Source organism: Trachinotus anak, unplaced genomic scaffold, assembly GCF_046630095.1.
Source record: "Trachinotus anak isolate AG129_WGS33_773 ecotype Australia unplaced genomic scaffold, CSIRO_AGI_Tana_v1 ptg000015l, whole genome shotgun sequence".
NCBI classification, from domain to species: Eukaryota; Metazoa; Chordata; class Actinopteri; order Carangiformes; family Carangidae; genus Trachinotus; species Trachinotus anak.
The window spans coordinates 4,832,105-4,855,942 of record NW_027273866.1 but is presented as its reverse complement, the minus strand read 5'-3'; the positions used below and the strand labels follow the sequence as shown (position 1 = coordinate 4,855,942).

Below are 23,838 nucleotides of genomic sequence, written 5' to 3'. Positions count from 1 at the left end.
CGCACTGTCCGCCTCCTCCCGGGCCCAAGCGTGAGTCCGCCCGCAGCGGCCGAGCCCCGCTCCTGCCTCCTCGCTCATGTTCGCTGGCCTCCGAATCCACCACCGAGGAAGAAACCCGCAGCGACCCTAACCCCCCCGGTCCCGGGTCGATCAGCTGAGAACCACCTCTGACTGACACCCCCCCCCCCCCCCCCCCCCGAAACCCCGTCTCCATGGAAACCGCCTCAGCGGCGCCGGGAGGGCTGGCTCGGGGGCTGCTGTGAATGGGGTGACGTCACGGCGCCGGCGCCAGAGAGTCTGCTCCAAGGACAGAGAGAGAGAGAGAGAGAGAGAGAGAGAGAGGGAGGGAGGGAGAGAGAGGAGGAGAGAGACAGGGAAGAGGTGAGGGTGAGGCTGCCGCTGCCGGTGCTTCGCCCGGCTCCGCGCCGACGTGCTCTTGCGCCGATCCATCCCCCGTCTGTCAGGCATCAGTCAGGGGCGAAATGTGCACAGCTGTGGGAGCGAAAGGAAGAAGGGGAGAAAATGGAAAAATCCTATTGCGCCAGATGTGGACACAGACTGCAGGAGCTGCAGATTATATTAGAAATGCATAAAAAAAAAAAAAAACACACACACACACACACACAGGATCGTCAGACAGCTGAAGGAGAAGCTGTCCGTGCCTGGTGAACAGAGCTGCGCGTAAAAACAATGACACAGATGGTGTTTTGCTAGATTTTGTCAAATACTGCTAAACAATACCTCCGATGTATTTTCCGACTAGTAGTCTATTTCCGGGCGCAAAACCACGATTATACAGATTGTAATAGGTTAGAGCAACTTTCTTTTTCTTCGCTGTCTGTCCTCACATTAATCGAACAGCTTGCTCGTGTTTCGCTCTGCAGACTCTGCTTCCTGAGCTGCTGCTCTTGACCATCACGCAGGATCGCCTCAGCTTTTAGGATCCCCCTGCACGTGTCTCTCAGCACAGCTGTCCCGCAGAATGAATTCACGCAAATAAACATCAAAACGATCATCTTTTCCACTCTCAAACCTCCCCGCGCCCTGAGTTTTAACAGCGACCTTGTCCTGTCCTCTTAAAAAAAAAAAAAAAAAAAAAGGCATCGATTTGATATGATTAAAGAAATTCAGTTCACGAAGAAAAAATAAATAAATAAATAAAAATGGAGCACATCACAACAGTCTCACACAACTGCCCCCGGGGGCAATTAGTTTGCGCAGCATCAGACAGCCATCTCTCGTCACCTCCAGCTGAAGGATGGAGCGTGTAATTCCTACAACTAAGTGACTCATTCTGAAAACATTAATGTGTCAATAGTAGTTAATCAGCTCCTCGTGTGCTCAGGTATGAAAGCCACATTTGCAGGCCGTGACTAAATGAACCAACTGACACACAAGACCCTCAGCTGACAGTTAACACGGAGGTGCAAGCGACCCTTACTGATGCATTCAGGTAGACAGGCAAAGCCACTTCAGGGCTGTGTCGGACAAAAACAAACACCTGGTGCTTACGCAGGGCTTTCAGTGACTGCAATTGTTATATTTCTCATCCAGGCGAATAAAAGTGCAAAACAAGTCGCTGAACTTGTGAACCAACCAATAATTCATTGATTTTTCTGAACGGCACCGTGGCGCTCCGTGTCTAAACGTTTTGATAATCACATTTCACAGCACATTTAACTGTAAATGTTCAAATTTGAGACACCGCTTTACAAAAAAAAAAAAAAAAAAAGTGCGTCAGTGTAATGTATCACACACTCCGGACAAGTATTAACACACCAGCTCCAACAAGCTTTGGTGCACAGGAACATCTTTTTCTCCTCATGCGTAAAAACACTACACACTATTTGTCTTGTCTCGCTCTGACCGTTTTCCTGCTGGAAGCTGCTCCAGTTTGCCACTCAAAGCCTCTCCAGCTGGAAGCCCTCTCAGTCTGCTGCTCAGACTCTCAAACTTGCCTTCACACCGGGCCGGGCTGGTGTGAATTAAGAATCATCAGGAGCGCCTGATATGGCAGCGACCTACCATCACTGCTCCACACCTCCACAACCGCACCTCAACCAAACTATTGGTACAAGTGGAGGGAAAGAAAAAAAAAATTGATGGATGATTGTGTGATATTGTTCTGTCAGTCAGATGAGTTATTATTAGGCAGGAACCCCTGTACATGCAGCCTGTAAATTAGTTTTAAGTAAGCCTGCATTTTAATCCCCAAATACATTTCTGCCTGATCTGCATGACAAAACTGCAAGATCCAATTTTAAAGGTGCGGCCGAAGGTGCTGCCGTGCGCTCACGCCTTTGCCATAGTCAATTGACAGCCATGCGAATCATTCATTTTCTTGATCAGAAACAGGTAAGGGCTTAATTTTCCAAATTGCCCACCGGAGCTGCTGAAGCGCCCTCCGGGTTCCGCCTCCAACTCGCGTTGCCACTGGTAACGCAGAGGGGAGGGATTTCAGCCAAAAAAAAAAAAAGAGCCAATAGTAGAGCCGAGCGGCGCTGAGCGACACCGCGGCCGCTCCCAATCAGCGCGTTTGACCCGCCTGTGTCGCATGCCCAGCCTGCTGCCTATATAAACCACACTGACAGCTTAGTAATCCAGTCTGATCGCCGATCGTCTGGCTAAAAGAGGACTTAAAAAAAAAATTAAAAAAAAAAAAAAAAAAAAAAAAAAGCAGAAGAAGAAGAAGAAGAAGGAGCAAGAAATCGACACAGGCAAAGCCTCTCGCTCACCTTGACGCTGACAAAAATGAAAGCAATAAGCCCCGTTCGGTCCTTCCGGAAAAACAACGCGAATTTATCAGAGCACTCCTTGGGAATCTCTCGGAGCAAGACCCCGGTGGATGACCCGCTCAGCCTGCTGTACAACATGAACGACTGCTACTCCAAGCTGAAGGAGCTGGTGCCCAGCATCCCCCAGAACAAGAACGTCAGCAAGATGGAAATCCTGCAGCATGTCATCGACTACATCCTGGACCTGCAGATTGCGCTGGACTCCAGTGTCGCACTAACCAGCCTGCATCACCCTGCGCGGCCGGGGCAGGCTCCATCCAGGACCCCTCTGACCACCCTCAACACAGACATCAGCATCCTGTCATTACAGGTAATTACACCGTAGCAATAACTACATTCAAAAATAAGCATCCTAGTTAGAGAGAAACAGAGCCCGGGGTGTTGTGGGAGATATTTAGTGGGGTTTTTATCTGTGCGCGTTGCCGTTGCGCCTTTGCAGCCTATGCGTAACTCGCACAAAATGGCTTGTTGGAAAAAGGAAAATGGCATGTGTGGTTTTTTTTTTTTTTTTTTTTTTCTTTTGTGTTCAGAATGAGACGAGGAAGAGATTCGACCCACATAACACTGTTGCAAACGCCAGGCACCTCAATCGGATGCTGCGTAAGGAATTAACATTTGGTCTGTTTGTGTTTGTTTGTTTGTTTGTTTGTTTGTTTTCAGTCCCCGGAGTTGCCATCAGAGCTGATGACAGATGACAGCCGGACTCTGCATCGTTAAAGCGGTAAGTGGGCTGTCCTCATGTCTGCTGCTGCATTCTGTCCAGGGCTTCTCAGGCTCCGCTACAGCCTGTCTCCCAGTCTGCTGGAGCAGAGTGGGTTAGAATTACCATTTACCAATCCATTTGTTCCCTGCTAATGCGGTTGTCTTCTCACGTTGCTCTTTTTTTTTTTTTTTTTTTTTTTTTTTTTTGGGAAAAAAAAACCAAAAACAAAAACATAAACAAAAAAAATTTCACGAGAATGTGCTGCAACACTAGGGCGTCAGTTATGACAAGGCACGGACAGTTGTCTTGACTTGAATACAGTTTTTGAGCATTTAAAAAAAAAAATATATATATATAGAGATATATATATATCTCTATATATATATATGCCTATATAATCGCAGTAAACGTAGACATTTAGTCACAAGCCGCTGGGGCTTCTTCAGGACCTGAGTGTGTCAGTAAGGTGACCCAGATCCACAGACTTATCGCCTTATAATGAAATAATTCGGCGACTCGTCTGCTGGGTCCAAAGGCAGACATTCAGCATGCGGAGTCTCAGGACGGGAGGAAATGGTCGTCAGGGTTGTATCCTAACCTCTCGCGTCTGTAATGAAGAGCATCTGCAACAGGAGAAATAATGGCTGTTTGGATTACTGCTACTACGATGTCTGCACATAATTGGTACAAGAAGTGGGTAGGCGCCAGCTGAGCAGCAATTACGCTGATTCTTCCCCAGATTGTAGGTTGAAGTTGTGCGAAAAGTGTGTGTGTGTGTGTGTGTGTCCGCTCCTCTCCCTCTCTCTGGCTGTGTGTGTGTGTGTACATCTGGAGCGCAGGGTTTGCTTAGTATTGGGAGTGTTTGGTTAAATGTTAAAAACTGCGGCTTCCTCCCTGGCGCCAGTCTGTCCGGATCTCTGCCCTGTTTGCATTTTCTAAACACGCCTCTCTTTCTCAATCTTTTGCAGGTGTTTGGTCAAGACGCAAAAACACACACAGGACCTGGGGAGCAGGACTTTCCCCCCCACCACACCCCCACCCCCTTCTACACCCACCACCCCTTCCAACCTCTGTCCTCCAGGCCTGGATTTTTTTTTTATTTTTTTTTTTCTTCTGACGCTGAAATCAAGAGACTTTTGGTTATTATGGGACAATCTTATGTGATGTGTTTTCTGTTTGGACACTTCGTTATTATTTAACTTAAGACTTTTTATTTGTGGGTCCTTTCTGGAAATGGAAGGCGCGTTATATTCCCGACAGTGGGAGGAAAAACGAGATTATTGTCACAAGGATTATTCCCCCCCCCCTCACCCCCTGTCCCCCTCGTCCCCCCCCACCCCCCCTTGTCCCTCTCCTTGTTGAAGTCTTCGCTTTTTTGCGGAGGTGGGAACGTGATTAGAAAAGACAACTTGGTTAGTTACTGTAAAAAGTTTAGTCTTGTCTTGTCAGAATTGTTGGCACATGAAGGACTGGACGTTGTTTAAAAAAGAAAAAAGGAAAAAAAAAAAAAGTTGAAATGAAAGAATGAAACCTTGTGAACTCTTATCGGGAGTTTATCTTGTATAGTTGCAGGAATTTGAAACTTCTGCAAAAGTGTAATGTTGTACTTAATTATGCTGAAACTTTTTATAAAAGTAATGTAAATTGTACCTTTTTTATACAAAAATAAATCAAAAACACAATCTGAACATGTTTCATTTGGGGGAGGGGAGGGGAGGGGGGGGGGGGGGTGAGAATTCAGTGTCTGTGGATCAGGACACGTCAAACCAGGGCGTTAAAGGAAAAAACCATGTCCCCAGCTGTGCATCCAGCTGACTTCCCTCCCTATGAGTAGGTCTGGACGGACATGACCGCGCTGCATGTACAGTGAACATGTGACGCGCTCAAACCAATCCCACAACAAAGTGTCCTTATCGCGCTTGCAGTGTATGTGACCTGTAGCAGGCGTCAACACAACCTGGAGGCGAGCAGTTGCATAAAAGCTTATTTAGAGCGCACTGGCTGCACTTTTACTTTCTCACATGCTATGTAAAGTAAATGGGATTAAATGGTTTAGCGTGACAGCCGGAGCCATTAATGTACTGGGCTGTAGGCTATGTTTAAAAGAAAAAAAAAAAAAAAAAAGTAGACAATTATGGAAATGTAACTTGAGGTGAAAGTGGGCTGGCGATGTTGCTGCTCCGAAAGTATTTTTTTATGGGCTATAATCCCTTTATTTCTTCTTCTTCTTTTTAAAAAAAAAAAACAGTAGTTTTCCGCTGACAAATGTGCGTCTCTTCAAAAACTGGATCTGTCATTTGATAGACCACCCCAGGGAGTGAGAGCACCTAGGGACAGTAAACTTTGCTGCTTGTTGCCAAACACTCAAGCAGGTAACATGAACACACAGAGGCAAATAATGGTTGGATGAACTCCTGACAAATACATCTGGGGTGGCAAACCGACCGACCGAGGAACCGGAGATCAGAAATCCCAGTTGAGATGCAGGCACCTTGTGACAAGGCCACTGTCACAGGCCGGTAAAGAGGACCAGGCTGCTGGGCGATGCTGTTGCTCCCCTGCGGTGAGAACCCACCTGTCAATCACCACCGCCTTCACACTACTCTGCAGCATGACTTCTCACGTACTTTCACACCACAAACCCGCGCATTAGGCTACAGACCAACATCTGATGATTTTACCCCAAGGGCCATTTAATGGGATCTTCTAGATCAAGCGTGTGAGCTCACTCTCTACCTGCTACAACACAGGGAAACTATGAAAAACACACTCAAATAATCATTTTTATGCGGAATCTAATTAGGATTCGTTTACAGTTACATGAGAAATATGTACCTTAAAAAAAAAAAAATCCTCAGTGGATCGCTGCACCCAAGTCTGAGAGTCAGTGAGTTGAAGTTGTTACTCAGTAGTTTATAATATTTAGTCCACCAGCCACCAGCCTGCAGCACGTTTGTATGGAGAGTGCGCCATCTGTCGGCCAACAGGAAACCTTCCAGGGACGTCCTCCCCGAGCGCATTAGTTTGTCCATTCAACTGCGAGAGATAAAATATCAAAATGGTTAAAGAGAAGACGTTTAGTTGAAGCTTTCTGATTTATATACCAGCTAAATCCTTGTCTCCACAGACAAGGATTTGCCGATTTCGCCGAGTGAAGAGCAGAAAAAGAGAAAACATGACACTGATTTCAAGGGTCCACAAAGTCAAAATTGTTTTATTGAATCACGAAGCACACTTTCACTAGGAACTTAGAAAAGACCATCGCCACTTTGGAGCCGGTTGCATGCAATTCTTCTACTACAGGATCTACCAACAACAACACAGCACTACTGTGTACACTGGCATCTATTTGTTTTAACTACCACACACAGCACCGCACAAAACACCTCTGGGACAAAGGCTTCAGTAACATTGCCCATCTTCACTCATGACTACATTTCTTGAAGCAACACTTTTTTTTCCTGTAACATACGATGTCCACAACATTTAACACTTCATCATCACATAAACTATACAGACACATGGGACAGCAAAAGGCCTTGTATCATGAAGAAGTTAAAGCTCTCCAAGTTTGACCCGACTGAAACGTTTTTGGTATCACAATTTTATTACTAAATTCCAAATGTAATTATGAATATATCAAATTTGTGCTTTTTTTCCCCTACAAAACACAACTAATTAAAGCTTTAATCTCACTACTGTTGATTCACAGCCAACATTTCCCACAGTAGAACACGTACCTACTCTAATTCTTTTGAACACATCACAACATCAACAGCGTGATTATCTGAACCAACAACATCAAGAACAACAGCCTACGTGACCCTTCTCAGAATAATGAACACATATGGCTCCTTATAGGACACTCTCCCTCTCATCTCCCAGGCTGATGGTGCGCAGGTTCTGGTTGTGGATGGTTGCGGCCGTGGTGTTGGCAGTGCTGCTGCTGCCGGGGGTGATGATGACAGCTGGCGAGTCGTCGAAGCTGGAGGAGGAGGTGGAGGACTGTGTGCCTGTGATGTTAGCCTGCTGCTGATGGCTGTTGTTGGTGTTAGTGTTGGTGGTGGTGTCAGATGGGCTACTTGTGTTGTTATTAAGGGTGGTGTTGCTGGCGGTGCGGTTGAGGTTGCTCACCCCGCTGGACGGCCACCCTTCATCTGGGCTGCTGGCCATTAGGCTGGCCTCAGACGGAGCCTCGGAGCAGATGGACATGCGGGCCACTGTGGCGTCTTGTAGACCGCTCAGGCTGCTGGGAAGGAGGCCTCTCTTCTTCACCAACCCCTCCAACTCCAGTTCAATCAGACTGGGCTTCAGAGCATCTCTCTCCCTGTCAGCGTCTCCTTCAGCCTCCTCCAGGGAGCGGTCTGAGGAGCTGTCACTGGAGCGCATCCCTGAGTCGGACGACTCCTTCTTATCCAGGAGGATTTCGGTGAGGAAGCCAGGCTTGGTCAGCAGCCCAGTGGGCTGGGAGGCTCTGTGGGAAGACAGAGCACCTCCTCTTCCCTCTTTATGGAGAAGAGGTGTGGTGTTGTCAGCTTCATCTGGGCCTGAGTCTTCATCATTAGGCAGCTTGTGGTAGTATGCTCCAGCTCCCTTCTTCCTGGAGCCCGGAGTCCTGGAGGATGAGCTGTGATCCAGCTTCTCATCCTCTTCACTGATGGGATCTAGGGGCTGGGCATCGCTCCCTGAGGGGAAATCTGTGGCATCACTTGTCTTGGAGCCTCTCTTGGTGAAGGACTTGCGGCCATCTTGGTCAGCTCCTTCCTTGGCCTAAGGAATGGGAAGAAAATTCGATGAGAACAACATGAAAATATACAGTATCCTGTGCTATTGGCAGGGAGGCCTCTGAAGAGGGGATTCATGTCTCTCCTTAATGTGCCAAGAAAAACAAAGAGTATGAGCCAATAATTAAGAAATGGGAGCAGTGATTTCCCCTTTCCTGGCCCAGAATAAGAAGTTTGCGAATAACAAAACACAGAGACTGACCTCAGAGCTACGTCCATACAAGTTAATGACAACGGTTACCACAAGTTATTTTCCTGTAATCTGACAGTGGGAGCCTCTGCTCTGATTTGACTAAAGCATGTATGCCGTCAGTGATGCGGTGACAAAAACTTGACAGTGTACTTGTGACTGTCCACCCACCCCTTTGTCCTCTGAGCTGGCAGCCTGCAGGAACTGTCCGGGGTGGGGCTGCACGGGCCTCTCTCCCCCACTGCCGGACATCTCCAGCTGGGCCATCTGAGCGATGTACTCCCTGTAGGCATCACGATACTCAGCCTGCTGCTTGTCTGTCAGCTTGCAGATGTCATTAGAGGATTCCTGGGAGTTGAGGCTGGACATGCTTGAAGTGCGGTGATTTGCCACCTGACAAGACGGGAAAGGGTTGGGTTGGGGTGTTAACATCCACGTGAGTCTGTTAAGGAATATGTTCATGCTGTACACAGCAGAGTGAGAGTGCTTTATGGTTGTGGGCTGTGTGCCTCAGTTTCATAAATGTAGAAATGTGGCAGTTACATTAGTAACAAGTGAAAGATTCAGAATATGAAAATTGGATAGAGTGAAAAAGTTGCTGGCAAAGAACACAGACTGAGTGGCAATGAAAGCTGTGGTGTGTTTTCAGCGTTGGATGATTTGAATTTGAAACGCATCACAAAGTGAGATCATATAAAACAGCAGCGGAGCCAGCTGTCTGCGTGTGAGTGTCTGCTTGTGTCTCAGAGATTTTGCAAATTGGGAATAGGGAAGGTGAAAATAACAAACAGGGGGCCCCTTGACACATTTTGCTGCACTGCAGTGTGTGTGTGTATTTTTAATTCTGCCATCTTTGAGAGCACCATGAGCTTCCTCTGCTGTTCTCTGTTCTTGCTCAAAACCACGTTAATGTGAAACCACTGAGGTCACTAACACACTGGCTAAATGGGTGCTTGGTGCAGAGGACACGTGGCCATGTGACAGTTTGGGTTGTGTGACCTTGCGATCCTTTATGTGAGTGTAACACGCTCACATGTATGCTTGCACCAGCAGCTTTTATACTGCTTATCTGCTTTGCACATGTATATGGGTGAGTAAAATGTGCATACACATGTGGGATGTGTATGATCATATCTGCAGTAGCAGAATATTTACACTAAGCTCTTGAAAGGAAGACTGACCGGCCAGTGTGAGTTGCTGTTGCTGTGTCTCTGAGGCTCCTCCAGCCCCGCTCCACTGAGCTCCTCGAAGCTGAGGTTGAGGCTGAAGGCCCCTGGTTCATGCTGGGCTCCCCCTGAGCGTCTGCTGGGCTCTCCGTGGTGCACGCTGCTGCCCTGCTCGCTAACAGCTCGGGACTCGTCCTGAAGCAGAGCCTGGCTTTCAGCGTGACGTTGTTCCATCACCTGGAAAAACACATCACAACTCAATATCTTAGATCAACAAGTCATTTGATTTGGTTTTTCAGGACTCAGAGTCAGTCGTAAACATGTTTTTTCAAAGCATGTGATATACAAAACAAGTATGTTAGACAGCAGCAACAACAAAAGCATGTGCTTGTGAGAGAAGAACTGTGAGCTGTTCCTTAAGTAGAGCTATTCAGCTGTCCACTCCTCCCCGACAATAACCTCCCTTCATCCAGATATCAGTCAGCCATCTTGAACCAGATGGCTGTGCTGGCTGCATCCTGGCAACACAACACTAGTTAGTACATGGAGCAGTCGGGCCACTGCACTTTCCTGCTGCTCCTATGTGAGCTCTGCATCAGATCTCCGGTAAAACATGACCAATCTGGGGCTCTGGTCTGGTATTAGGAGCACAGACTGACATTTGATGAAGTGGAGCCGGCTACATGTGTTAGTGATTTCAGCCCCGGCTCAGCCGACTGGACTCCTGGCTGAATGACTAGCGCCCTTCTCGTAATACGGATTATAAAATCTCCTCTCCTAATATCTCAGCGGAGCACAAGATGTTGTATTATGTGATGCTGTCTTGATTCTTTTTGGAGTAAACAAGAGCTGACATATAGCAACAGGAAGGCCCTGACAGGCTAAGAGTCTGCAGAGTATCACAGAGGAGAATGTATGCTATCGTAAATCTATTTCAGGCGTTTACTCTAGAGTAATGAAGGGGTTATAGTTGTAGGTGGATTGATGCTTTCTTTATTATTTAGGTGTACTGATGGCCCAAGTCTTTTGAGTTGACTCAACAAACAAAAATCCTCTTTAATCCCGTTACAACTTCATATGTTATACATATGATGCCCACAGAGCAACAATATTAAAGAGGCAAGGAAGAGAGGAATTTAGTCGCACCATTCCTCTGAAGAGCTGCCAGTCACCGAAGTTCATCTCCATCTCTTTCTTCAGCTCGTCCAGGTTGCACTGGGACAGCACCCGACCATTTATATTAGCCTGCAATGGACAAGGAGAGGACGGACTGGTTTGTTCACTGACTGAAGTTATTAACGTGTGAAATACAATCAGGCCAAAATAATGCAACACAGTCATGTGGGGAAGCAGTGTAAAGGGAACTGGGGAGAAGTTCTGCAAACATACATCAAATTTCTGCAAAGTATCAAAAAAACCTATTCAGTGTTTTCTACCAAAATAAGATGCTCAATCGTTAGAGACATGGATCCAATTCTGAATGTTATTAACAGACGCACCTTCTTGATGGTGGAGGTGTACTGAGGCAGCATGTTGGGGTCGATTCCATCCATCTGTTTAAGACGCTCACACACTGCATCTGTGTTCATAGAGCTGAGCAGGACAGCAGGAGAGACCTACATAAACACATGCATATCTAATTAGAAAACAGACAACTTATTCAGGGAGTTTTTCGTGAGTTAAGGTTTCCAGGGCAAACTTGCACACTCTGTTAGAGCAAGTCATCACTCCTAACTTATTGATTAGGGCAAAACAAGCAACAATTCCTGACAAAGAGACGTGCAGGCCTGTTATTACGAGGCACACAGAGGTGCAAAACCACAATCCCACACAGTAATTCTCTCTATCAGTCACACAGTGTAAGTGTAAAAGTAAACAAAGCTGCCAAACTATCCAAATATACTGTTACCTGCTCTTATTCTTTTTCTCAGTGTATATATAAGCAACTAAAGTGCGTGCAAAACACTTAAGGATTGGAGTCTGTAAGTCTGTGAGTCGCTCTTGAGCCGAGCCTCAACTGAAGCGGTGGCCGCCGAGGTTTGATGTGACTAATACCAGTGGCCTGTTGATGCTGTCTAAGGCCTCACAGACAGTCAACATGCCACCCCGCTGGCACACAAACTAAACAAACCTCATCCACCCTCCGTCATCCCACTCCCCTCCCTTTCTTCACTCACTGAACCCTCACTCTCACTTCCTTCTTTCCTGCCTTCCTTCCCTCCCTCCCTTCCTTCCTCCCTCTCTCTCTCTCACATTCCTTCTCTCTCAGCCTCCTGCACTGACCTCCTAGTCTCTTTTCCATCACTCTGTTTCTCTCTCCACCATCTCTTCCTCCTACTCCCTCCCTCGTCAGCTCTGTTCTCTCGCAGCTATTAACACCATTAAGACATGGTTTCAGACTAAGCCCCCCGGCTTTGTTTCTGGTTTCGAGGGAGAGGAGAGCAGAGCTTAGTCGGACTGTGAGTGGTTGTTAGACAAAAAAATAAGCAGCTCACACAATACAGTACACAATAGTAGGTGCCAACTTTCTGTAGTGGTGGGCAAGAGGATGAAAACTGGCACTCAGCGAGTTTGAGTACTGTTCATGTCCACACAAGAAAGGTTTCTCTAGAATGAAATTATGTTAGTGAATCTACTGAACTACTACAAACAGACCACTTAAGTTGTGTTTTGACTTCTAAGTGATGAGTCTTTCTACAGCATGCTTAATGAACCAGTGTGTTAGCGTTAAAGATTAAGCAGAGATGTGAGGTGGAAGATGGAAAAAAGGTTGGAGGTAGCCACGAAACCAAAGGTGTACCTGCTTTAATTTGTAAGGCAGCGACTTTAAATGCTTCATAAGGAGACAAAAAGAAGCAGACAGACAAATTGTCAGACAAAAATACACACAGACATTTATAACATTATAAACCCAGGGCTGTACCTGTGGGGTAAAACAGAAAAGACAGACAAGCTGCACACATGTTGAACTCATCATCAGAGGACAGGAGAGACACTGACAACAGCGCAGACAGACATTTATCTGTCTCACAGCAGGGGAGGAGACAGCTCCTTAACAGAAGCCGCACGGCCAGCCAGCCATGTCAGACTGGAAAAGAAGAGGCTATTGGAAGTAGAATTATTACACAAGGAGATTTTGTTTTCGCTGGAGTCAGCGGGCTTTTACAGTCATAATCTGTGCAGACAGAATGGATTGTGGACGAGACGGCGAGAGGGAGAGAAAGACCCTGTAAGAGAATGAGACATCTCATGCTCCGTGCAGAAAAAAGCAGAAGTTTCAATTCAGCTAAGGCCTTGAATACAACTCCTCGATTCAGACTGCGATCGTGCGTTCTCAGAATGTGAGCAAAAGTGTAAATGTCTGCGGGTGTGTCTGTGTGTGTGTGTGTGTTTATGTGTGAACCCTCCCAGTGTGTGTGTGATAAGAGCGTAATTACAGCTGGGCTGAGCTCTGGGCTGGGCAGAAGGATGGGGAAGAGGAAACAGAGCTCTGTGAGGGAGGAAGCGTCTTGGTAAGGAGATAAGCTCTACCAGCGCTGGGCTCATTGTCAGCATGTGTGTGTGTGTGTGTGTGTGTGTGTGTGTGTGTGTGCGTGCATTGCCAGCCCCAACAGTTGCTCTGATGATAATCCCGACAGACCGTGGAATCCATACTCACACTTATATCAGTGAGGCAATTACACTGGGCTAGGCCCGCTTACATACCCAAAGAGTCACACACAAATGAGCGAGTGTGCACACACATCCACATTGACAGATTTGTAGAAATGCAGGCACACATGAGCACTGCACAAAGAGATAAAGTGTGAACCACAAAGGGATAAAGATGGGCTAATGTACATGGAAAAGCCAGAATCGGAGGAAACTGAGGAAATTTATACTGAGGAAGGAGGGAGACAAAAGAGCAGGGGAAGATGAATGAAAAAGCGTATAAAAATTTAAGACAGTGTCAAAGGTTTAAAGGAAAGGATTTAAAAAAAAAAAAATTAAAGACACAAAAATACAGACAGAACAGAGATAGAGGGAAGAAACATTCCATAGTAATCTATATTCAAATCTTTCATACAGCTCCTTTAAATGCTTGCTGGCAGTGCCCTGATAAGTGGCTTTGTGGCACAGAAATCTCCTGAATAGTGTTATCATTAAATTGTTCTAATAGTGGCTGCCTTCTCTTGAAATGTGTGAATATCTGGTTGTAGAGATTTTGGTTATTTTCAGTGTAACTCCATGCATTCCCGAAGTGGGTTAACCAGACTTTTATATCCATTTATAAGAAAATGGGAAGTGCTGCTCTGCCAATATTAACATCATTCCGCATGTTATATTTACACATGCTGTAGTTTGTGTATTTATTCTGCAGTGAGCAGTCAAGTATGAGTATATATATTAGTTCTCTCAGGTTTTATAAACCACAGCATCAAAATAAGTAGTCCGTCAAACATACAGGGATGCAGTTTTTGCATGCAACACAGTAAACAACAATTTTGGTTTAAGCATCAGGTCAGCAGGCAGATAATGAAGGACCAGTTGAATATTTGCATATCCATAATTCTCCACAACTGTATGCATATATGTATGTGTACAGTACATATGCTTATATGCCAGCTCATGTTAGTCAGGTTACCATGGTGGGGTCAGAGGGACAGGAGGGGAGGCTTTCTCTGGCATCCTCTGCAATAACATCCTGACAGGGGCACAGAATGGAGACATGGGCAAATGAAGGTTTGAGTTCATAACCGCTCAATTTATGGAATAACCTTTCACTTCTTTACTTAGGGTTGGGCTCAGACGCGAGAAGAGAAATATCCCAAGCAGCATCAGGAGGTAGACAGGGGTTGGGCACAGGGGCAGTGAAAACAAGGTGATATTAAAAACATCAGGAGGTAATGGAAAATGTAAAGTTAAAACACATGACATCACACTGAGGAGAGGGAGACAGAGGGATGGAGGAAACATGTAGATGAAAGAGGAGGAGGTGTTAAAGGAATCAGACTTTGTTCATGCTGGAGGGTGACACAATGGACCTGATAGGATAGTAAACATTGAGTGATATAATAGCACTATATCCTGAGTCATTATAAGTTTTATTATATTTAGGAAATTATTAATACAAATGGATTAACATCACCCTTAAATGGTAGAGCTGGGAAACTGCTCAGGGTAATGCAGAAGACAGAAACTGCTTAAACTTTCAACCAATCCAATCACTCAGGCAGTGTTGATACATAATGCAACAGCAAGTAGCATATCTGCTGCTGCAGTGCAAGATGAAAGCAAACAATCATTGGATATATCACTGCTTCTTTACTTACAAGTCCATTGCTGTCCTGAGGATGGCCAGGTGGTTTAATGGAGGGACGCGAGGATGGGGGGGCATGGTGGGAGTAATGCCTTGGCAGGTGATACACATGATGGGGGAAATAAGGCTAAGGAGAGGAGGATGGGGAGAGGAGGTAAAAAAATGGAAATCATAAAATCATATGAGGGAGTTCAGGCACATATGTAACAAAAATGCAGTGGGGAAAAAATCTGATGATCATATGGTTCATACAAAGATCTGTTAACTGCACATTTTGCTCAGGTATAACTGCCAAGTGGTGTGTGGTTGTTTGTGGTTGTGGGGATCAGTGAGTGCCACTCAGGTTGCAGGAACTGTTTGTACTGTTGCTGTCAGACAGCAGCCAGTGATTCCAAGTTTACCTCATGTAGTGGAGATCCTGACCAACATTTACTGTATTTTTGGACCACCAAGAAGATCACATTTTCACTTAGGGTTTTCTACGTCAACACAGGTCCCTGTTCTGTCTCACCCGGTTGTAGAAGGGGTGCTGTGGGCCAGTCATCCCACTGAAGTAGGAGCTGTGGGGCTGAGGAGGCAGGGATCCGGTGAAGGAGCCTGCCGGCGAGCAGGCAGCAGAGTGATGGCCATAACCTGACTGGGGACGGGGCACCGCCTCTTGAAGGGGCAGCGTGGGATAGGTCACTCCTCCCATGTGCATCTGCTCCCTGGCTGCACGCACATCTAAGAGTGGACAGAGCCGGGGGGAAAAAAGAACAAGAGCGGGAGAGAGAAGGAACTGTTTATCTGTGATGCTCATGATCATGTCTTGGCCATGACTATAAAGACCCTTCAGATCCACCCACGCATCAATAATTTTGCTTTATTTCATCATCTCTTGAGAGTTTAGACAGTTGTGAATCCACAGTGAAAAATACATATCAAACAATCGTCACACACCAGAGCAAAATTCCTTGATTCTCAAAGCACTGTGGGGAATACAACAAGAACCTTGTTCCTGAACATGTTCTTCTTATCCAAAATAGAAGACAATCAAACAACTAAATGCTGGAGAGAAGCGGAGCGCAGATGTTATGATTACAACGACCTTTAACTGTGAATTCTGTTTGATTTCTATTACTCTGTTTGCTCACAAAGCAGCAGACTTGCTGATATTCTATGTTTTCCAAATTATATACCAGCCATGTGACAACTCTGGCACATGGAGCCCCTTGCTGTCCCTGACAAATAAATTTGCCCATGTAAACAAACAAGACACACCATGTGAACTCATAGACACTGTCTCGTAAGTGCTTTGTCACAATAGTTTTCACATAAATCAATTTGACTTCAAGTCGAGTAGGAGCTGAGTAGGGAGCTTTGGTAAAACCTCCCAAATTAAAGTTAAATAAGCCCAGAGACAGAACAGAGTGGCTCTGTGTGGCTGGCAAGAAAGTAAGAACCAGAAACAGAAGCAGGCACCAGAATGTCTCCTGGTTATACAAGTGGCTGCTGAATGACACGTTGAGTGAGACCCAATCCAGCCTGTGAACACAATGGGGGCCTTATGATGTGAGTCAGCCTCATGGGCGGGTATCACTGACAGCACTGCCCACTGGCTGGCCACAGGACACTGGGCACCAAGTACCAACTGGCTATGGAGGGAGTGGAGGGAGCTGGATGACTGGGTAAGAGCATTGGTCACCTTCCGCTCCTGGGGACACATGCGGAGGTGAAAATACCTATACATGGAAATGTGCAGTACATACACACCTACACTTTTAAGAGAGGAGTGCTGTACTTAACAGACTGGATGTCTGGTTGTAGAGCCTGGTCAGCTGCGCCCTCCATGACTCAACCTTGGCTTAATGGAACAGACTTTGTGTGTGTGTGTGTGTGTGTGTTTTCTGTGGTCTCATAACAGTATGATGCAGCAGCTTCACACTAGGCGTCATTGACACTCCTGTATAGACTGAATGGACGCTGACGCATGGTAGCAAAAGTACAGCACCGCTCCGGCTTACAGTTTAATACTGATGCAGTATTACGTCACTGTAACTACAAACTGTGAAATCTGGTGCAGCACTTGAGGCAGATTGGTGACAGCGAGTGAAAATACTGTCCCGATCCCACAGTGCTGTAGTGAAAACCTGCTCAAGATTTGATTGTTTGGAAATAAGAAGCAGACAGACAGACAAACAAACAAAAGCACATATAGTCACACGTCTCATCATGATGTCTTATCAAAAGCCTGATAACAGCTACATCTTGAGCTAACCTGAAGTAAAAAAAATGTTAATAAGATATGTTGAGATACCTGGTAATGTGTTTGTTTTCACTAGATCTCAGGACCTGAGAGTTTTTTGCGTCTTAAGAGGAACACAACCTCTATTGCAAAATTCAGTTTTTTGGATGAAAGGCATGCCTCATTTTTGAATAATGTCTGTTTATGTGCCCATGATTTACATTCAAAGCTTTACTACCAGGGTTAAACATCATATTCAAGGACTTTTCAAGGACTTTTCATGTCCAGTTCCCTCAAATTAAAAAGACCCAAAACGGCTTAGTTTGGATCAAGATTAATTACTGTTACAATAGTAAGAAGTATAATAACAACTAGCAGGCTTTACAAATGCTCACAGACAACAACTGAAAAGAGAGAGAGGCTTGAATGTGTGAACTTCTCTCAGCTGTGCCGAGTCACAGTGATGGCAGACTACATGGTCTCGTGCCTTCTTGAACACACCACAGCAAAACACTATATTGTGAAAGTTGAACAATAGAGACAGTGATGTATTTATGAGTTGAAGAGCTGTTCAGAGAAAACATTATCAAATCAACTTCAATTTATATTTTTGCACAAAATATATAAATTCAAGTACTTTCAATGATCCATGTCATTTATGCCATTTTCAAAAACTTTCAAGACTTGGATTTAAAAAAAAAAATCTAATTCACAAACTTAAAAGGATTTCAAGAACCCGTGGGAACCCTGTACTGCTAATAAAAATGGCTATAACGATATATAAATGTCAGCACAGACACTATCTATAGACGTCTCTGTTAAAGGTTGGGTCACTGGATGGTTTGAAGAGTATAAAAATAATGTGACTCATATGCTGTGGCTTTCTGACAAGAAAAAAAAACATCACGAAAGGTCCAACTCATTTGTTGTGTCAGAGGCTTCAGGCACATCTTGCTGTCGTCATGGAGATGCTTTAGCTGTTGTTTTGTTGTCATGCGATAACAATTAAACCAGCTCCATGACAACTGAGCAACTCCATGTGCTGAGGAAGATCATGGGATGTACTTGTCCAACACCAGACTAAAGACATTTTATGCTGCTTTTCACGCATCTGCACTGAGACAGTGAGTGTGTACGAACCTGCTATGATCTCCCTGAGCTTGGGGTCCAGGTTGACCGTGCAGGGCAGGAACATCTCCACATCTCTGGCAGTGAGAACAGGTGTCCTGGAAGAGAGAAAGACTTCAAAGCTGCGGATGTCTCCATCGATCTCCAGCAGTGGCTCCACATCTTTAGTGGTGGGGATGTTCTTGGATATTCTTCAAAGGAAGAAGAAAAAGAGAAGGAGAATTTCGCACAAATTAATATAGTGATAGTCTGGCAAGATCCACTCATCATGACAACTATTTACATATATTAATCTTCATGATTTGGAGATTATTTTGTTATTGGGACTTTATAACCCAGTATAATATAAATTAAACAAAGAAAACAAGTTACTATACAACTAAATTCTACAACTCTTTACTGTGGAAAACCAAATGGTTATAGAGTACAATACAATAGATTGTGCAGCAGTATTGATATATGACACAAATATGTCAACATGTCAATTTACAAGTTCTGACTGGTGCATTCGTAGCTGTAAACACAAAGCATCACATTCTGATGAAAAAAGAAAAAGAGGAAATAGCAAGCAGCACTGTTAAGATTGAAGAGATATGCAACGGTCATCATCATCATGAGAGCAGAGAGATAACTGGATTTAGAGAAGGCAAGATAGTGAAAGGGGGGATGTTCGAGGACAGATAGAGTGAGGGATGTTATCTTTTCTGAGCAGAGGAGGAAACCTGAGAAGATGACAATCAGGGTAATTTAGCAAGCAGCAGACGGAAGCACGTCATGATGTGCTGCTACAGTTAACATGATGTTTGTTATCACAGGCTTTTAAGTAAACACCGTGTTTGTGGTCGACATTGTTCCGTTATTGAGTGATAGAGTTTTTCCTGTGTATACTGCAGAGAAAACAATCCTGCGTTATATTAAGAACGTCGCAGTGTTCAGTTTATGGAATATTACATGAAAAATCATTGGAAAACTGCACAAACTCTGGCACATATAAAATGAATTGAAGCGTAAACTAGTAGTTTAGAAGTGGCAGCAGCATCTCTGAAATGATGAATACTGAATACAAATACTGAAGTGTTAAGAGGTGGGAAATTTCAATATAATTCCAGCTGTACAAGGTTAAAAAGGATATCAGTTTAATCAAGGACAGTGTAACATGTGGCCAAGGCTACAAGGGAAGCAAACACCAGCAACCCAGAGCAATCAGTACATCTCGTTAATCCTATCATTCAGACGTGAAAATATGAAACTCTGAGTGACTTATGGCACTGGCCATTCATCAGCAGAATGTGCCGCTCTTATCAGATGAATGAGGAGACTCCAGCAGGGAGCAGACATCTTTCTCATCTCTGCCTCCATTCCTCATTCGAACCCTTCATCATTTTCTCAGTAGATGCTTTTCTCTCCCTACATCCTGCTTAACCTTCCCTCCTCTCAGATCAACCCTGAGTCAGCCCCCCTCGCCTCCCCATACATCACCCAGTCTTGTGTACTGGTATGCTCCACTGAGAAACACCGGCTGATGACTTGGGTTTTTCCCTGGGACTGATCTGTTTTTGAGAGTGAACACAGGCAGGCCTTTCTGTGACTTGATTGGATGTTTAGTACCATTGCTGCAGCACGCTAGCTAAGTCAGGGTGAGGTCAGCATCTGGCGAAGAATCAACGCAGCACACTGTTAGCTAATAATCCAAACTAACAGCTAACCTATTCCAGTTAACATACTGGCTGAAGTGTCCCCTGTCAGCCCAAACCAGTGAGGTTCTTGGTGGATGAAAACAAGACCTTACAAGAACACGTGCAACACACAGGTTACATCAATTCCATCTGAGGCTTTTGGACGATACTCCTACCCAGACTGCTTTCAGTGAGTGAACAGGTAGGGGTCCAGGTTTCTGTTCAAGGACATTTTGACAGGACAGATGGCTGGTGATGGACGCATCTGCTGTTGCACGGCTCGAACCTGTGACCTTGTGGTTATAGGATGTCTCCCACCAAATGTACGAGTCTGGCAAGAATTACAGGGAGAGGGTGGAGAGGGCTTAGACGCTAAGAAGTAAAAGTCAGTAACTCAAATGTTTAGATATTATCATTTTATGATGTCTCACTGGAAAGCTGAGGCTCATTTTACACATGTCCTAAGTCCAAAAAAAGACAACAAATTACTTGTAAATCTTTAGGTGGCCAAGAAGTGCAATCTAAACTGACACCAAATCTATATTTTTGCATCTGTGCTCAATTCATACACCTCTCCCCAGTCCCATGTGATTCTCTGCAGAGATTCACTTCTCAGCACATCAGTCCAGGTGGGTCACCCAAACCCCACTGCTCCCACCCAACTGCCAGTACAGACACACTTTGACTGAAAGAAGAGAGAATAGGCTGTGAGAGGGGAGGACGCAGAGGCACAGCTGGGCTCGAGTGGACAAAGCCCTCTCAGTGTTTTCTTCCATTAGAACCTTTAACAAGACCCAAAAGGTCGAGGAAGCTCCATGTTGGCACACAGATGAACCCCGCTCATGTGACCTCTGCTAGGGAGGATGAGCAGGACACTGAAGGCACAGATGTTACCTGCGTGCATACAGACACACACGCACAAGCTGCACTGGAGAGCGGCACTAGCAACGGTTTCAAACAACATCGACAAAAACAGCGGTGTGTAATGTCCACTGCAGACACCTGGGCAGTGTGGATGGAGAAATTCAAAGACACGGATGAAGGGTGGAGTGTGAGTTTGTGCGCATGTGCCAGTACATGTACAGTGTGTGTGTGTGTGTGTGTGTGTGTGTGTGTGTGTGTGTGTGTGTGGGGGGGGGGGGGGGGGGGGGGGGGGGGGGGGTTGGTTCCTTTTCCCATGAACTGTATTAACCCGTATACAGACTGGGAGAAGCCTGTGCTTTTCCCAATTTCCAGCTGGCTTACTGCTGTTTATTTGTGGGTCTGAAGACACAGACCAACAGGAGCCAGTGACTCACACACACAAAAACACACACATAAACACACACACAGGGCACTTCCTTTTGCTATAAAGAGAACACCCTCCAAAGACTTTCTAAGGAATCTTAAGTCTTTTTATAGAACTATTTAACATAGCACAGTGGTGTGTCCACACAGTTGAGTCATTTTGTGCCACAAATTAGACAAGTGAACAACAATGTAAGTAAAGCTCAGAGTTACTAAGTATAATGATATCACTTTTGGCTACTTCAGATTCTGAATGATCCTGAATCCTAAATGCAAACTCAGCCTGCACATGTTTTACAAAACACATGCCATCCAACAACAATGCCCCCCACACACGCACAGAAAAAAAAATAGCTCCATCTTCCAACCTTTTCACTGTTTGCTCTGGCGTGCTGTTGTACTATTGAAAATATGGAGTGGTGCAGACTATTGCGACTTCCAAAGATAACCACGGGCTGGTGAGAAGAACAAATCAAGGACATTAATCATGGTTTTACACCCAGACAGATGGAAAGAAAAAAGGAGAGAGTGGAGAGTCAGGGGTCCATTCCTGACGTTCCCAGCTGACTGGTCAGACATGTCTGCAGGAGAGGCAGGCTAGACACAACATGGAGCTCTCACTTCACACACTACGGCCTTGTAAGATCTCTGGTAAAGATCAGAAGGCACCAATCAGTGGATGGTTGATGAGGAGAATTATAGAAATGTAAGAAGGAGAGAACTATAGAGAAGGGACAGAATTATTAACACACTAACGAACCTGACAGCTGATAATTCATCAGAGTGATCCTGGACATGATGTTCAACTGCAGAACAAACACTGCCCCTTAAATGCCAACAGCAGTTTGTCAATGAGGTTTAACCACTGTAAATGACATCCTTTGCAGATAACTAATGATGAGTTGTTGGCCTTGGCATTAAGCAATTGACACAAATCACTACAGACTTAGTCATCCTCACAGTGAACAGACGATACAGACAAAATGAACAAAGCCATTCTTATCAGCAATCAGTTGCCAAATGACAAGATGGATGTACGAGTTGGAGCGCCAAGGAAGCCGGCATGCTACTTTCAAGCAGACCGAGAACGAGTGAGATAAAGGCCGGCAGGCATCCCAGCAGCCATTCCTGCACAATGGGCCCATTGACAGGACCCAGCTTATAGCTGCAGCAGCACAGGCGCTTAGGTCCAACCACTCTCTGTGTGGTGTGGCCACTGAGAGCTTTCTGAGCTTATCCAAATGCTAATAGGTCCCAAAGCTGACTGGAGCATAGCCTTTCTTCTCCTCTCAACCTCCCACACGCTGCAGCTGACGGGAATGAGCAGAATTCATCACTCTATCCCTTCCGTCCTCTCTTTGGGCACTGAAACTATGAATGTGCCACTTGACTTTGCTTTACAGCTGCCCTCTGTGCTTTTACAGATGACATGCGCATGCATGCCACAAAGAGGTGGTCTCTCTGCCAAACATTTCCATAAAGGGGCCCAAAGAGAGAGAGAGATGCCTGCAGAACAGACAAACGCCTGTGCACATTGTGTTTGAGAAGCTCAAGAGTTTCAGTTGAGACACTGTGTGACCAGTACAACAATGTGTGGGTGAAGAAGTTAACCAGGCCCGGGTCCGGCACATTCCTCTCCTGGTCAGAATCATGTCAGAGCCGCTGGCACAGTGTCTGCCAAGCGCGTGGATGAAACCAGTGAGGCCCTCTCTGGGAAAACAGTGGACAGGCGGACAGACCAGCATGCTGGCGCGTGGACTCGCAGCATCAATGCTGAGAGAGGTTATTGTTACAGTGGAGGCTGCCAAGCACTCCATCACCCCAAAGGCAGAGGGGGAGAGCATAAATATGTTTTCACTTTAAATGACGCCATGTTCTTTGTCTCCTTAAAATCCAGACGTATTTCCCTGATTTGAATCAAATGCTTCAAGTAATGTGGACACCCTGTGTCGCTGCTTTCCTCTCTGTCTCTAACTCTCTCTGTCTTGCTTCCTTGTTTTGGCAGTGCCAACTGACAACTTGTGGCAGCGTCTGCTTTCCATATACATTCGTGGCAAAGTTTAGTCCAATAATTGAAACTCTCATGTACTTAGCTGGACCTGTGCATCCCAAAGCAAACCACAGAGACAAGCAGGCTAATGGGAAACACACCAGGCTGATAAAAACCAAGCGGCTTCAGAGCGAGCAGCCTCTCGGTGAGACGGGCTCAGGACTCAGTGGTTCCCTGAAATGTTGATTAAACTCATGTGTAGCGCCGAAACGGAGCCTCCGTGTTCCAGACCCCAAAAACCTTAACTGAACCCTCCACTCAGAGTAAGTAAGGCCCCACTCTTGACAAAAAGTTAAACACTAAACCTCAGCTTGGTGATTTATGTGTAAGAGGAGAGTTTGGAGCATCATAAGGCCATGGCAGAGGTCGTTCATCATGACACTAATTACACTGCAAAGTTCATATCAGCGCATGTGGTTGTTTGATAGCTGTAATGGCCAGTTGATAGGCTGCATGATGCCGAGTTAAGTGGGGTGGACTGCTAAACTGAAGACAAATGTGCTCTTCTGCAGCAGATTATACATCTGGAATAAGTC

The 23,838-nt window shown here is 45.4% G+C and overlaps 2 protein-coding genes across 5 annotated transcripts in view; one reads left to right on the top strand and one right to left on the bottom strand.

Moving 5' to 3' along the window:
- Positions 1-2,606: 2,606 nt before the first annotated feature.
- id2a (inhibitor of DNA binding 2a) lies at positions 2,607-5,180 on the top strand. The gene is made up of 3 exons (XM_071497693.1): positions 2,607-3,105; positions 3,456-3,516; positions 4,467-5,180. The coding sequence occupies exons 1-2, from the start codon at positions 2,752-2,754 to the stop codon at positions 3,510-3,512; spliced, it is 411 nt and encodes a 136-aa protein (XP_071353794.1). The 5' UTR covers positions 2,607-2,751; the 3' UTR covers positions 3,513-3,516; positions 4,467-5,180.
- Positions 5,181-6,683: 1,503 nt separating this feature from the next.
- kidins220a (kinase D-interacting substrate 220a) overlaps positions 6,684-23,838 on the bottom strand; it is a 45,142-nt gene continuing 27,987 nt past the window's right edge. Inside the window, exons 24-32 of one of the 4 annotated variants that reach the window (XM_071497689.1) lie at positions 18,302-18,480; positions 15,449-15,660; positions 14,951-15,064; positions 12,439-12,471; positions 11,138-11,254; positions 10,785-10,883; positions 9,654-9,875; positions 8,644-8,865; positions 6,684-8,268 (exon numbers count right to left, since the gene is read on the bottom strand). In XM_071497689.1, coding sequence (XP_071353790.1) covers positions 7,354-8,268; positions 8,644-8,865; positions 9,654-9,875; positions 10,785-10,883; positions 11,138-11,254; positions 12,439-12,471; positions 14,951-15,064; positions 15,449-15,660; positions 18,302-18,480 — 2,113 coding nt within the window. In that variant the 3' untranslated portion in view covers positions 6,684-7,353. Of the gene's footprint in view, positions 8,269-8,643; positions 8,866-9,653; positions 9,876-10,784; positions 10,884-11,137; positions 11,255-12,438; positions 12,472-14,262; positions 14,323-14,950; positions 15,065-15,448; positions 15,661-18,301; positions 18,481-23,838 lie in introns of all 4 variants that reach the window. The other 3 variants (XM_071497688.1, XM_071497690.1, XM_071497692.1) reach the window with 3 other exon arrangements.

Excerpts from the sequence above, each read along its gene's own strand:
- id2a (XM_071497693.1), top strand. The coding sequence starts at position 2,752 with ATGAAAGCAATAAGCCCCGTTCGGTCCTTCCGGAAAAACAACGCGAAT. Across the intron at positions 3,106-3,455 it reads TCAGCATCCTGTCATTACAG|TCCCCGGAGTTGCCATCAGA; the intron begins GTAATTACACCG and ends GTTTGTTTTCAG.